The following is a 14,433-nucleotide window of genomic DNA, read 5'->3' on the forward strand; positions in this document are numbered from 1 at the left end:
TTGGAAAGTTCATAAGTTTGACCGAGAGTTGACTTTGAGGATATCAGTTTCAGATTGTGATTTCGGGAATTAGAATAGCTTCGTTATGTCATTTGGGACTTTTGTGCAAAATTTGAGTTCATTCCGAGTTGATTTGATATATTTCGGCGCGAGTTTTTGAAGTCAAAAGTTCGAAAGTTCATTAAATTTGATTTGAGGTGCGATTCGTCGTTTCGATGTTGTTATGCGTGATTTGAGGCCTTATGTTATGAGACTTGTTAGTATGTTCGGACGGGGTTCCGAGGGGCTCGGGTGAGTTTCAGATAGGTTTGGGTTGTGTTGCGCTCGTTTTGTTTATGTTTCGACGTCGTTTCTTCAAGCATAAATAGTACCATATTAAGCAAATGAGCCTCAATTTCTGTTTTAATTGAAGCATTAGATCCGTATCATAATTGCAGAGCCATAGAAAAAAGAATCGTCGAATTTGGACATCGTATGAGGAGTTTATGGTCATTTTACTAAGAATTGGGTTGCTAGATTTTTCAGATTAATTACGACATTACTACTAACTTCGTATTTAAAAATCTTCACTATTTTCAAATATTGAAACCAACATATCTCCTTCATTATAAGGTCAAATGAAGTGATTCAAAAGTCTAACTTTACTAAAATTTTACAAGGAATCCATTGGAGGCATTGAAAGTGAGTTTCGGGATTGTTGGCACACGAAACGAGATAGAACAGCTGGACAAATATATTTAATATCGAGGGTTTGTTCATTTTGTCATATTTTGAGTTGGGGAGCTTGGATTTGGGCAATATTTGAGGCGATTTTCACCATATAGATTGAGATAAGTGTTCTCTACTCGGGTTTGGTTATATTTCTTGAATCTATCTTCGATTTTGGTAATTGGATTGTGAAGTTTAAAGAGAAAATCGGGGGGGTTTTGTCCAAAGTTTCATAGAGTTAATTTTTGAGTTTTGAACATCGATTCAGAGTGGGATTTGAGTGAAACTAGTATGTTTGGACTCGTAATTGAATGGATTATCAGATTTTGTGAGTTTCGTCGGATTGCGAGGCACGGGCCCGGGTTTGACTTTTTGGTTGACTTTGAGGTTTCGATTAAAGATTCGACCTTTATCATTTGAAATTATTTTTTTAAGCATTATTTGATATTCTTGAGTTGATTTTGGTTAGTTTCGAACTGTTCGGAGGTCGGTACGCATGGAATGGTGAATTTGGAGCATCGTTTGGCTTGCTCGGTATTGGATTTGGCCATTTCGAGGTAAGTAACAATTCTAAACTTGGTGCTGAGGGTATGAACCTTGAATATATGTGTTATGTGTTTGGTGTTGAGGTGACGCACATGCTAGGTGACGGGTATTGTGGGCGTGCACCATGTGAGTTTTGACTCCGTTATTTCTATGGTATTGTGTAGTTACCTAATCTTATCTGTAACCATGAAATCTCTACGTACTAGAGCCATTGAGCTGTGATCCATGTCAGAAACCATGTCTAGGCTACATGCTTATTCTGTTGGGACCCACTGAAATCATTTCTGCTATTGAGTTATTTTCTTACATTGCAATTACATACCCAGTCGTACGCATTCATATGCATATCATATCTCAGTCTCTGTTACCATTTATTGATACATCACATCATTATTTTTAGGCTAATTTTCATGAAATTGTGAGCCCGAGAGACTAGAGATATTGATGACTGAGCAAGGCCGAGGGCCTGATTGTGAGGATATTTATGGGATCGGGTAGCACGCCGCAACAAGTATTATTGATTTATGATGGGAGCGGGCTGCACGCTGCAGTAGATGTTATTGATTTACGCCATGAATGACTTATTATAGCGCTTGGGCTGAAGGAGCCCTTTCGGAGTCTGTACACACCCCCAGTGAGCACAGGTACCTACTGAGTGCGAGTGTCGAGTGCAAGTGCCGAGTGACTGGGAGGATTGAGTGACTGTGAGGACTGAGTGACTGTGAGGATATGAGTGATTGGGAGGACTGAGTGCATTGATTCACCGAGAGTATGCATATGGTTTCATCACTGCATTGTATTACAGTTGGCATGCATACATTGACATGTAGGCATAGAGATGTACTTTTCTAATGCCAATTGATAATGAAACGTCTTACTTGTTGTTGGAAGTTTTTGGAAAAAATCACAAGTTTCAAACTTATATTTTTGGTGTTTTCGGTAAAAGATTTGGGATTTACTGTTATACTTGAAAAGCGTGCCTATTTTCAGTAATGGTGAACGAGCTGAGCATCATATCTCTGAGTTATTTCTTGTACCATCTTATTTATATTGTTATGAACTGTCGCTAGTTATTGGAGTTGGACTCTGACCCTTGTCCCAGTTCGTCACTACTTTCAACCTAAGATTAAGCTTGTTACTTATTGAGTACATGGGGTTGGTTGCACTCATACTACACTTCTGCACCTTGTGTACAGATGTTGGATGCTGATGTTGCTGTGTATGGAGGGAGCTGGATTTGAAGATGTATCTGCATTCCGGTTATAGCTGCCTCTTGTCCTTGGTAGCTTTAGAATTTTTAATCTGTTCATGTATTTTTCAAACAAATAACGTATTTATTTCATACCAGCTTTATAAAGTCTAAATATTAAAAGCTCATGATTTGTACTACCTGTCCTTGGGAAATTCTTGTATAAAAGCAATTGTTTTATCATTTCTTTTCTTGATAAATCTCATTAAATTTGGATAGTTGTTAATTAGCTTACCTAGCGGGTTGGGTTAGGTGCCATCACGACTAGTTGGATTTTGGGTCGTGACAGGGGTGGACATCCACAAGGTACTCATGCTATAGTTTCTTCTCTAGTTGCTACTCCACCTGTACAACCAGCTAGGGGTGGAGGACATGCAGGTAGAGGTCATCCTAGAGGGGGGGGCATGGCCGTTGTTATGCTTTTCCTAGTAGGAATGAGGTTGTTACGTCAGATGCTGTCATCACAGCTATTTTTCCAGTCTGTCATACGGATGCTTCAGTTTTATTTGATCCGGGTTCCACTTGTTTGTATGTGTCATCTTACTTTGCTTCATATTTGGATATGTCTCGTGATTCTTTGAGTACTATTGTTTATGTGTCTAGCCTATTGGGGATTCTATTGTGGTAGACCTCGTCTATCGGTCGTGTTTGGTCTCCAGCTTGGGTTATAAGACTAGGGTTGACTTTCTATTACTCAAAATGGTGGACTTTGACGTGATATTAGGCATGGATTGGTTGTTGCCATATCACACTATTTTGGATTGTCACACTAAGAACGCAACATTGACTATGCTAGGGTTACCTAGGTTGGAGTGGAGAGGTACACCGGGTTATGTTCCGAGTAGGGTGGTGTCTTTTCTGAAGGCTCAACGGATGGTCAAGAAGGGGTGCTTAGCTTACTTAGCCTTTGTGAGAGATGTCAGCGCTGATACTCCAACCATTAAGTCAGTTCCAGTAGTGAGAGAGTTTCCACATGTATTTCCCGCAGACCTACCGGGAATTCCACCCGATAGGGATATCGATTTTGTTATTGACTTGGTGTCGGGCACTCAGCCCATCTCTATTCCACCATATTGCATGGCACAAGTGGAGTTGAAGGTATTAAAGGAACAAATTCAGGATTTGCTTGATAAGGGTTTTATCAGACCAAGTGTCTCGCCTTGGGGTGCTCTAGTTTTATTTGTGAAGAAGAAGGACGTCTCTATGAGGATGTGCATTGACTACAGGCAGTTGAACCAGGTTACGGTCAAGAATAAGTACCCACTACAGCGTAATAATGATTTGTTTGATCAGCTTCAGGGTGCTAAGGTATTCTCGAAGATTGACTTAACATCGTGGTACCATCAGTTGAAGATTCAGGCTTCAGATATTCCGAAGATGGCTTTTAGGACCCGCTATGGCCATTATGATTTTTTGGTGATGTGTTTTGGGTTGACCAATTCCCAACAACCTTTATGCACTTAATTAACAGCATTTTCCAGCCATATCTTGATTCCTTCATCATCGTGTTCATTGATGACATTTTGGTGTATTCTCGCAGCCGGGAGGATCATGAGCAACACTTGAGGATCATGCTCCAGACATTGAGGGAGAAGAAACTATATGCTAAATTTTGCAAGTGTGAGTTTTGGCTTGATGCAATGGCATTCTTGGGCCACGCGGTGACCAGTGAGGGGATTAAGGTATATCCGAAGAAGTTTGAGGCTGTTCAGAGTTGGCCCAGGCCTTCTACCGCTACTGAGATCCAGAGTTTTCTAGGCTTGGCTGGATATTATCGCCGTTTCGTGGATGGTTTTCATCCATCATAGCTCCTTTGACTAGATTGACTTAGAAGGGTGCCCCATTCAGGTGGTCTAATGAGTGTGAGCAGAGCTTTCAGAAGCTGAAGACTGCCTTGACTACAACTCTAGTTTTGGTTTTGCCTTCAACATTAGGTTCTTATACAATCTATTGTGATGCTTCATGGATTGGACTTGGGTGTGTGTTGATGCAGGAGGGCAGAGTGATTGCTTATGCTTCACGTCAGTTGAAGCCCTATGAGAAGAAATACCCAGTGCACGACTTAGAGTTGGGAACTATTGTTCACGCGCTTAAGATTTGGAGGCACTATCTCTATGGCATGTCATGTGAGGTGTTCATGGATCAGAGGAGTCTACAACACTTATTCAAGCAAAAGTATCTGAACTTGAGCCAATGGAGGTGGTTAGAGCTACTAAACGACTATGATATCACCATTCTTTATCATCCAGGGAAGGCCAATGTGGTGGACGATGCTTTGAGTAGGAAGGCTGAGAGCATGGGTAGTCTTACTTTTATTTCAATTGGGTAGAGACCGTTAGATTTAAATGTTCAAGTTTTGGCCAATAGGTTTGTGAGGTTGGATATTTCAGAGCCAAGGAAGGTTCTTGCTTTCATGGTTTTATGGTCTTCTTTGTTTGAGCGCATCAATGCGTGTCAGTATGATGATCCTCACTTGCTTGTCCTTAAGGACATGATGCAGCATGGTGATGCCAATGAGGTGATGATTGGTGATGACGGGGTGTTGAGGATATAGTGTCAGATGTGTGTTCCGAATATGGATGGGTTGTGTGAGTTGATTTTTGAGGAGGCCCATAGTTCGCAGTATTCCATTCATCCGTGCGCCGCAAATATGTACCATGATTTGAAATAGCACTACTAGTGAAGAAGAATGAAGAAAGATATTTTGGAGTATGTAGCTCGGTGTTTGAATTGTTAGCATATGAAGTACGAGCATCAGAGACCGGGTAGTCTGCTTCAGAGGCTTGATATTCCGGAGTGGAAGTGGGAGCGCATTACTTTGGATTTTGTAGTGGGACATTCGCGGACCTTGAGGAGATTCGACGCTATGTGGGTTATTGTGGACAGACAGACCAAGTTTGCATATTTCATTCCAGTCATGACTACCTACTCTTCAGAGCAACTAGCTCGGATTAATATTTAGGAGATTGTTTTCCTCCATGGAGTGTCAATGTATATTATCTCTGATCGAGGCACGCAGTTCACATCACATCTTTGGAGAGTCTTGCAATGTGAGTTGGACACGCATATCGAGCTGAGTACGACATTTCATCCATAGACGGACATGCGATACTGTTCAGATCTTGGAGGACATGTTACCCTCCTGTGTCATTGATTTCAGAGGTTCAGGGGATCAGTTTCTACAACTCGCAGAGTTCGCCTACAATAACTATCAGTCAAGCATCCAGATGGCTCCTTATGAGGCCTTATATAGGAGGCAATGTCGTTCTCTGGTTGGTTGGTTTAAGCCTGGGGAGGCTAGGTTGTTGGGCACTGATTTGGTTCGAGATGCTTTGGAGAAGGTGAGGTTGATTCAAGGTTGACTTTGTACAACGCAGTCCAGGCAGAAGAGTTATGCTAATCATAGGGCTCGTGATGTGGCATTCATGGTAGGTGGAGGGTTCTGCTCCGAGTTTCACTTATGAAGGGTGTGATGAGGTTCGGGAAGAAGGGAAAGTTGAGCCCTCGGTATATAGGTCCTTTCAAGATTCTTGAGAGAGTGGGTGAGGTGGTCTAGAAACTTTCATTACCACCCAGCTTATCGAGAGTTCACCCGATGTTTCATGTTTTCATTCTCCAGAAGTACTATGGTGATCCGTCTCATATGTTAGATCTCAACTTAGTGCAATTGTACAAGGATTTGACCTATGTTGAGGAGCCAGTGGCCATTTTGGACAGGCAGGTCCGGAAGTTGAGGTCGAAGAAAATTATATCGGTGAAGGTTCAGTGGAGGGGTCAACCAGTCGAGAAAGCGAGTGGGAGACCGAATATGATATGCGGAGCCGTTATCCCCAACTTTTTTCCACTTCAGGTATGTCCCTATACTCGTTCGAGGACGAACGTTTGTTTAAGAGGGGGAGAATGTAATGGCCCGACTGGTCTTTTTGTGTATTTGAGCCCTCTTTCCCCTTTTGAAGCTTCTCTTATGTGTATTTGTGGGTTTATGACTTGCGGGGATGGTTGGTTTTATTTTGGGGAAGTTTTGGATAGAATTAACTCAATTGGTTCTTAGTTTAGAAGCTTAAGTTAGAAATATTGATCAAGGTTTGACTTTTGTGGAACGACCCCAGAACGGTATTTTGAGGGCTCCAATAGGTTCGTATGATGATTTTGGACTTAGGCTTATGCCCAGAATTAGATTCGGAGGTTCCTAGGTTGATTTGGCTTGTTTTGCCAAAAGTTGACAATTTAAAGATTTACAAAATTCCTTAAGTTTGACCGTAGGTTGACTTTATGAATATCGGGTTAGGATTTTGGTTTCGCGACTTGGAATAGGTCCGTTTTATCATTTGGAACTTTAGTGTCATTCCGAGTTGGTTTGGTAGGAATCAGATGCTTGGTTGTGATTCTAGTGATTTTTGAGTTTCATTGAAATTTTCATGTGTTTTGGTGTTCAATTCGTGGTTCCGGATGTTATTTTGGTTTTTTGATCAACCGAACGAGTTCATATGATGTTTTTAAACTTATGTGGATGATTGGTATGGTGTCCCAGGGGCTCGGGTGAGTTTCAGACATTTTTAGGATTGGTTTGACCTTGTTACATGTTGCTGGTATGCTTGTGCTACAGTTATCGCAATTACTAGCACCAGCATCGCAATTGAGAAGGTGGAAGTTGAGGTGCAGGTATCGCAAATGCGCTGCCTTTATCGCAATTGGGAAGAGGGGTTACTTCTTGTGCTAGTCGCTTTTGCGACATTTTGGTCGCTTTTTTGACCTGGGCAGTCATCGCAAATGCAATGTCTGAGTCGCATTTGCGACATTTCCTTGGCTTGTCAGGCAGTGCAATTGCGACCCTTTGGTCGCATTTCCGACGGTCCGCAATTGCGAACCCTGGGTCGCATTTGCGACTTTTGTAGCTGAACAAAATAGTGAGATTTCAGGTCTTAGTCTTATTTATCACATATTTGAGCCCTAGACTTGGTGGAATGCGATTTAGGATGAGATTTTCATACACAACTATTGGGTAAATGATTTTGACTCAAGATCAATTATATTATATGATTATTTATGCGTTTTAATATCTAAATCATGATATTTGAAGAGAAGTTTTGGAGAATTTTGACTATATTTTAAAAAAATGAAAATTTGAGATTTGAGAGTTGAAATGGATTGGGATTTGAAAACCAAACACATATATGGACTCGTGGAACTATGAGTAGTCGAGATCTACCTAGGTTTTGACCAGGTGAGCCCAAGGTTGACTTTTGTTGACTTTTGGGTAATTGTATAAAGATCTTAACTTTGTTAATCGAAATTGGTTTATCTTGCATTGTTTGATATTATTAAGTTATTTTTGGCTAGATTTGAGTCGTGCAGAGGTGAATTTAAGGGAAAAGCTATTTTTGAGTATTGAATTGGCCTAATAGAGGTAAGTATCTTGCCTAACCTTGTGTGAGAGAATTACCCCTTAGGATTTGGTTTATTTGCATTAATTGTAATATATGAAAAGACATGTACATGAGGTTACGAGTGTGTACACAGGCTTATGTGTGGTAATTGATTGGATTAGACTCTTAGGCTATTAGTATGTCTTGAATTGAAGTTGTTATTATATGGAACACATTTCATTGTTGAGTTATTCCCCATTTCATTGTGTTGTTGTTGTAATTATTAGATACAATGTTGTTGAGCCATGGGTTATGTATTCTTTTGGCATTGGTATTGTTGTTTGAGCGATGTTGTGGCATATGATCACGTGGTGTGCGGTTGATTGTTATGATGTGATTGAGATGTGCATGCAGTGACATAAGGGTGGTGTGTATATTGATGCGCATGCGACGAGATAAGGGGGTTTATGCGCGTGTTGCTAGTAAGGGAAAACACTACATTGTGAGGCACACGACAGAGAGATAAGGGGGCTTATGCGCGTGAAGCTATTTCGGAAAAAATATTTTAAAATATGAAGCTCACACGGCGTCATAAGGATGATTTGTGATTTGTGACTTGTGATTTGTGATTATGAGGTGTGGTACCTCGGGGTTATTCTTGTTGTAAATTTTGTGTTGGAACAACTTGAGTATTTGAACTATCATTGTTTTCCTTAATTGATTCACTTGAAATTTCAACTATGTTTGGGTTAATTTGCTGTATTATCACATGTTTATTCTTTGTTGCCATTTATTTATTTCGCTTTCCATTGTTAGCTTTATATTGATATTCTGCATAAGTTTTATGTCTTGTGAGTGTCTTCACTTGAACCTCGTCACTACTATACCGAGGTTAGTCTTGATACTTACTGGGTGCTGATTGTGGTGTATTCATACTATGTTTCTGCATATTTTTGTGCAGATCCAAGTACCTCTGAGCATGTCGGTCGTTGGGGAGCTGATTTGAGATTTGGTGTGGAGATTTCAAGGTATACCTGTTGTCCCGCTTGCAGCCCTCTGAGTCATATTCTGCTGATTTTCTTACTACTGTTTATTTTATTTCCAAACAATATTATATTTTGAGATTTTGCATGTACTTTCTGTAGAGCTTATAGCTTGGTAGCACCGGTTTTAGAATTTATGTGACTTTTGTATTTTCGCTTTTGGTTATGTTAAAGCATTTTTCAACTTTCATTATTATTTAAGTTGGTGTTTGGTTCTGTTGATCTTCTTATATAATAGGCTTACCTAGTCCTAGGTAATAGGTATCATCATGATCCTAAAGGTGAGATTTTGGGGTCATGACAACTAGTATACATAAATAGTATATACCATCTGAATAGTATATTTCTCAAGTGTCTGTTACGACCCAAAATTCCATCAATGCTTGTGATGATACCTAACCCCAACTGACCAGGTAAGCCAATAAGCATAATCAACAACAAGCCAAATAAAGGATAACATTTTATTAAGATGTATATAGAATATAAATAAGTCTCAAACCGTCAGCCAAGTACGGAAAATACAATAAGAATCTCTCAATACCCGATAGTACGAAGTCATGAGCAACTAAATAGAATATAACTGAGTCTCGAGTATAAAAATAAAAATACTGTCCAAATCAAAAAATAGTGGAATGGATAGGAAGGGAACTCTACAAGCTGTGAATCATGTCCATCAGCTCACCAAGAAGTCTCCAATTAGCTGCTAAGCGCCCTCTTGAATGCCGGTAGGTCCAATACCAATATTTACCTAAACATATGTAGAAGTGTGGTATGAGTACAAATACAATGTATACCCAGTAAGTATCAAGCATAACCTCGATAAAGCAAAGGCAAGGTTTAGACAAAAGTGGTACAGTTTCAAAACCTGATAGCTCATAACTGTGTACAATAAATAAGGGTACAACCAAGAAATTACGAATATAAAAGTAAGGTATGCAACCAAGAATCACCTATTAAGCATGTTTTTCAAGTAAGTTGATTATGAACGGAAGTAAGGCACAATATCATCATATATGAATGATATGCAACAAGTAGCATATATGCACGTCTCTACATGAGTCTACACTGTCAATGCATGATAAAAGCTCAAACTTAATAATATCCAGCACTTTCAGTGCCCGACACTCCTAGTGTCAACTGTGACATACGACCCAAGATAGAATGGGTGATCATGTAACTCTGAAGATATGGATCCGAATTCATGCACCGAGCATAATATCTCCATAATATGTCAATATCTTCGAAATCAGTCATCAACAGTACGAAATGTACCATCGTGTCCAATCATAACATCCACACGGAATGTCCCATCTTGCTAACCTCAGTACATATAGAGTATCATATGGAGGGATGTATGCATATGAATAAGAAATAGGCATATATGACGCATATGGATAGAGCAAAATAACCACACAGAGATATGTGCATGTGTACAATTATGACTACGACTACAATGTATAAATCTAATATTCTAAATATCATTTCATGTCAAAATAAAACATCAAAAGCCTAGGCATAATATCTAGCATGATTAAAGTTGCTCAAGTAGTCATACAAATAAACAAAGCATAAATAAGAAGAAATATATCTCAAACAAGACACAAAAACCTAAGTTCTATATCAAACATGCTATAACCTCACATATATATATATATATATATATATATATATATATATATATATATACGCTCCCAAACATGTAGCACGTAGCATATAAGTCTATTTTATGAAAAATTAACTTAAATCAAGGTTAGCCAAGCTACTTACCTTATTCAAAACAAGCTCCAACCGCTTAATAAGCCCGTCCCTCTATGCGTGACCTCCAAACGCTCTAAATCTAGCCAAATAACAGTTAACAAGGTCAAATAATGTCATAGAAATAAAAAAACAATAAAGCTTCAATCTTTAATTAAATCTCAAAAGTCAATAAAAAGTTAACTCGGACCCATATGGTTAAAATCGGAATCTAAGGTCAGATCTCGTTGACTCATAATCCTATGAGTTCAAATATGTGATTAGTTTTTAAATTTGAGTCCAAATCGATGTTCACAACCTCAAAATATACTCTCTTAATTTTTAGACAAAAATCTTAAATTTCAAGCCTTGATTCCATGTTTTAGATATAAAAATTCATGGGGAACCAAGATATATGATAAAATCCAAGTAAAAATTACTTTCCCTCAAGATTGGGCCTCTTTATATACTCCAAAACTTTAAAATGGTGAATATGATCTAAATCTCAAAATTTGGATAAAATATACTTCTAGAGCCAATTTCTTCTACACGATTGCCACTGGTCTCACAATATTGTGAAGGCTAACTAGTCTGGCTCCTATGCAATCACGACCTTTCCTCACATGGATGCGATGCACAATCTGCCAATCCTACGTGATCGTGAATCCCTCCACGTGATCACGAAGTACAAAATTCCTATCCCTCAAGATCTTTCTATGTGATCATGATATACAGCTCCGCGATCATGATTCACTGGAATGCACCAACAAACCAGCAATTCCAACTTATTCTAAAATACTCCAAAACTATCCCAAAATTTATTCGAGCCCCCGGGATCTTATCTAATCATCCTAACAAGTTCGTATACCCTATACAAACTTGTTCAAAGGCCTGATAAGTGTGAATTTTAACCATTTATTAGTACCTTCTTGCTTTAGCTTTTAGACCGAAAAGTAGTTATTTTTGTTTCCGAATCTAATGAAGATGCGTGAATTGCAGGTGTGTTTGAGAATGTGAGCTCAACGAAGAAATCTAACTCAAAGAGGAGATGTTCCAGCTCAAACAGTCAAGAGGAGAAGTGAAAAGAATAGTGTGGTCCAAGGAATTTCATCTGCTGCCACAAATGCAGATGCGGCCCGCAGAAAATAAAGTGCGTCGTAGATTAAGCTCTGAAGCTTCAGAGGATTTTAGTAGCAGCGCGGACCGCACACCAAAATGTGCTTTCGCCGTTGAAGCTCGCACTAACAAGACTGAAAGATCAGAGAAGATGCAAAAGAAGAAGTCTGAAGCCTCTTTAAAGCGCGGTCCGCAGCCAGATTGTGCGGCTGCAGAAGTTTATACGCGACCGCAGAATCCCTCCAACTGACAAGCATTGCAAGAGCAACAAACTGAAGTGCGGACCGCAGATGAAATTATGCGGCCGCAGAACCTTCCAAAGGGTATTTTTGTCAGCGAATTTTAGAGCACTATAAATAGATGAGAAACACCTTTTAGGGCAACTTTTGTACTGTAGAAGCTACTAGCGGTTATATTTAGCTATTTTGGGCAATTTGGAGCAACAATAGAGAAGAGACCCATTAATTTTACTCTTTAATTCTAGTTTTATGTCTTCATTTACTTCTTTTTTTTCTTTTTTCATGTCAATTATCATGAGTAGTTAGATTTTATCCAGAGTTGTGATCCAACCCTAGTGTCTAAAACTTATGGGTATTTGATATAGTGCTTGTTATAGATTGGATGGATATTATTTAGCCTTGTTTATGCTTCATATCTAGAATTAATAGTTTCAAATATTGATTCATGCCCATTTGACTTAGTTCTTACTTGAGAAAGAGGAACTTAGTCTAGGAAAACTTAGCTAACAAGAAATTTAACTAGTTGAATTTTGATTAGTTTGATTAGTAGATTTGAAATAGAGATAGGAATAATCCAACTTGGACTCATAATCAATTATTAGATTGCTACCCATTTGGTCTTAAGAAAGCCAATTTGGATATAATCACTCTTTAATCGAGAGGTATTGAGTGAGTACTTGAGCACTGAGAGTCATAACAAATCCCGATCTACCAAACAAGTATAGATTTACTTTACCCATTAGGTTTACACCTAGGTGAAGGTTACAATCCTAGGCTTTCCCTTTATTTGATAAAAACATCAAAACCATTGCACTCTTTATTTGCTTATTAATTAGTTCAATCTCTTAGAAGTTAATTTTGATAACAATTACCCATGTTTGTTTGAAAGCTAATTTTAGTTATTTTGAGTTATGTTCTTGAGCGTTTACCTTAACACCAACTTAAACTCCCTGTGGATTCGACCTTGACTTGCATTGGGTTTTATAACTGCAACAACCATTTCATACTCTTTAATTAGGTGTGAATTGGACGTGATCAATTTTGGCGTCGTTGCTGGGGAGTTTACGGTGTTTGCTATATACTTAAGTTTATTTCTTGAAATATCTTCTTTTACTTTCGTGATTCTAATTTGTTGAAATGATTGTAGGTTCCAAATGGCGAATAATGAACTTGGAAACATTCCATTGGGAGAGATGGATGCCGAAGAGGAACAACTTGATGAAATGCCTCAAGCTCCACAACAAAACCGCCGAGGCCGTGGTCAACATGACAATGTGCCTCCACCTCCCTCACCTCTACCACCACCACAACCATAAACGGCGCAACATAGGATTTTGCCTAATAAAGGATATGCAAGTGCTATAGTCCCCCCTTGTATTAGGGAGGAAAACTTTTAAATTACCAATGTGATGCTCACTTTGCTCGAGTAACAAGGTTATTTCATTGGGATACCGACTAAAAATGATTACAAGCATTTGAAAAGTTTTGTGGATACGTGTTGGTGGAGAAAATAAATAAATGTTTCGGAAGATGCTTTGCGGTTAAGGCTCTTTCCCTTCTCGGTAAGGGGTAAGGCTTTGGATTGGTTGGAACACTTGCCTAATAATTCTATCCATACTTGGAATGAATTAGCGACAAAGTTTATTTCAAAGTTCTTCTCTCCCAGGCACTTGGCTATTCTATGGGATGAAATATTAGCTTTCAAGTAAGATCCCAATGAACCTTTGCATGAAATTTGGGAGCAGTATCGAACAATGGTAAAAGAGTGCCCAAACAATGATATGACCAAAAACATGAGCCAATAAACTCTCTACCATGGTATCAATACTACGAATCAATTTGTGGTCAATCAATTGTCCGGAGAAAATTTTGTGACAACACCTTATGCGGAGGCATGTGAGATTCTTGATGAGATGATGGAAACTTCTTCGTCTTGGAAATCCCGAGCTAATGTCCCACAAGGTGATCCCAATATGATCCATCTACATAACAAATCACAAGACCATGGGCAAGCTATTGCCGAATTGACCACAACCATGACTCAACTTGCTAAGGCTCAACTTCACCAAACCCAAGCTCCGAAGCAAGTTCATGCTATGGAAGGAGTGAATGTCTTGGCCAACAAGAAGAGGATTAAAGATCCATAATTTCAACCCCGAGTAGAGAATTATGCATATGATGATGGTAGATATCACCAAGATAATTCTTATCAAGAGCAAGAAGAAGAGGTACAATTTGTGAACAATTAGCAAGGGCAACAGAGCAACTTTCAAGGCTCCAATGAAAGTCAATGGCATTCTCAAAATAACTAAGGCAACTAAGGTCCTAACAATCAAGGGAATTGGCATAGCAACAACAATAACTAAGAGAATTGGGGAAGGAACAATCAAGGAGATTGGGGAAACAATAATAGTCATGCAAATCGAAGTTCG

General features: G+C 39.0%; 1 protein-coding gene across 1 annotated transcript; it reads left to right on the plus strand.

Annotated features, from left to right (window-relative positions):
- The first annotated feature begins 3,202 nt into the window (after positions 1–3,202).
- LOC138909939 (uncharacterized) lies at positions 3,203–13,317 on the plus strand. The gene is made up of 8 exons (XM_070201154.1): positions 3,203–3,919; positions 4,497–4,803; positions 4,894–5,021; positions 5,791–5,844; positions 5,936–6,010; positions 6,123–6,353; positions 7,110–7,165; positions 13,149–13,317. Exons 1-8 carry the CDS (start codon positions 3,203–3,205, stop codon positions 13,315–13,317), a joined length of 1,737 nt encoding a protein of 578 aa, XP_070057255.1.
- The last annotated feature ends 1,116 nt before the right edge of the window (positions 13,318–14,433 follow it).

The sequence above is a fragment of the Nicotiana tomentosiformis genome, chromosome 4 (genome assembly GCF_000390325.3).
Source record: "Nicotiana tomentosiformis chromosome 4, ASM39032v3, whole genome shotgun sequence".
Lineage (NCBI taxonomy): Eukaryota > Viridiplantae > Streptophyta > Magnoliopsida > Solanales > Solanaceae > Nicotiana > Nicotiana tomentosiformis.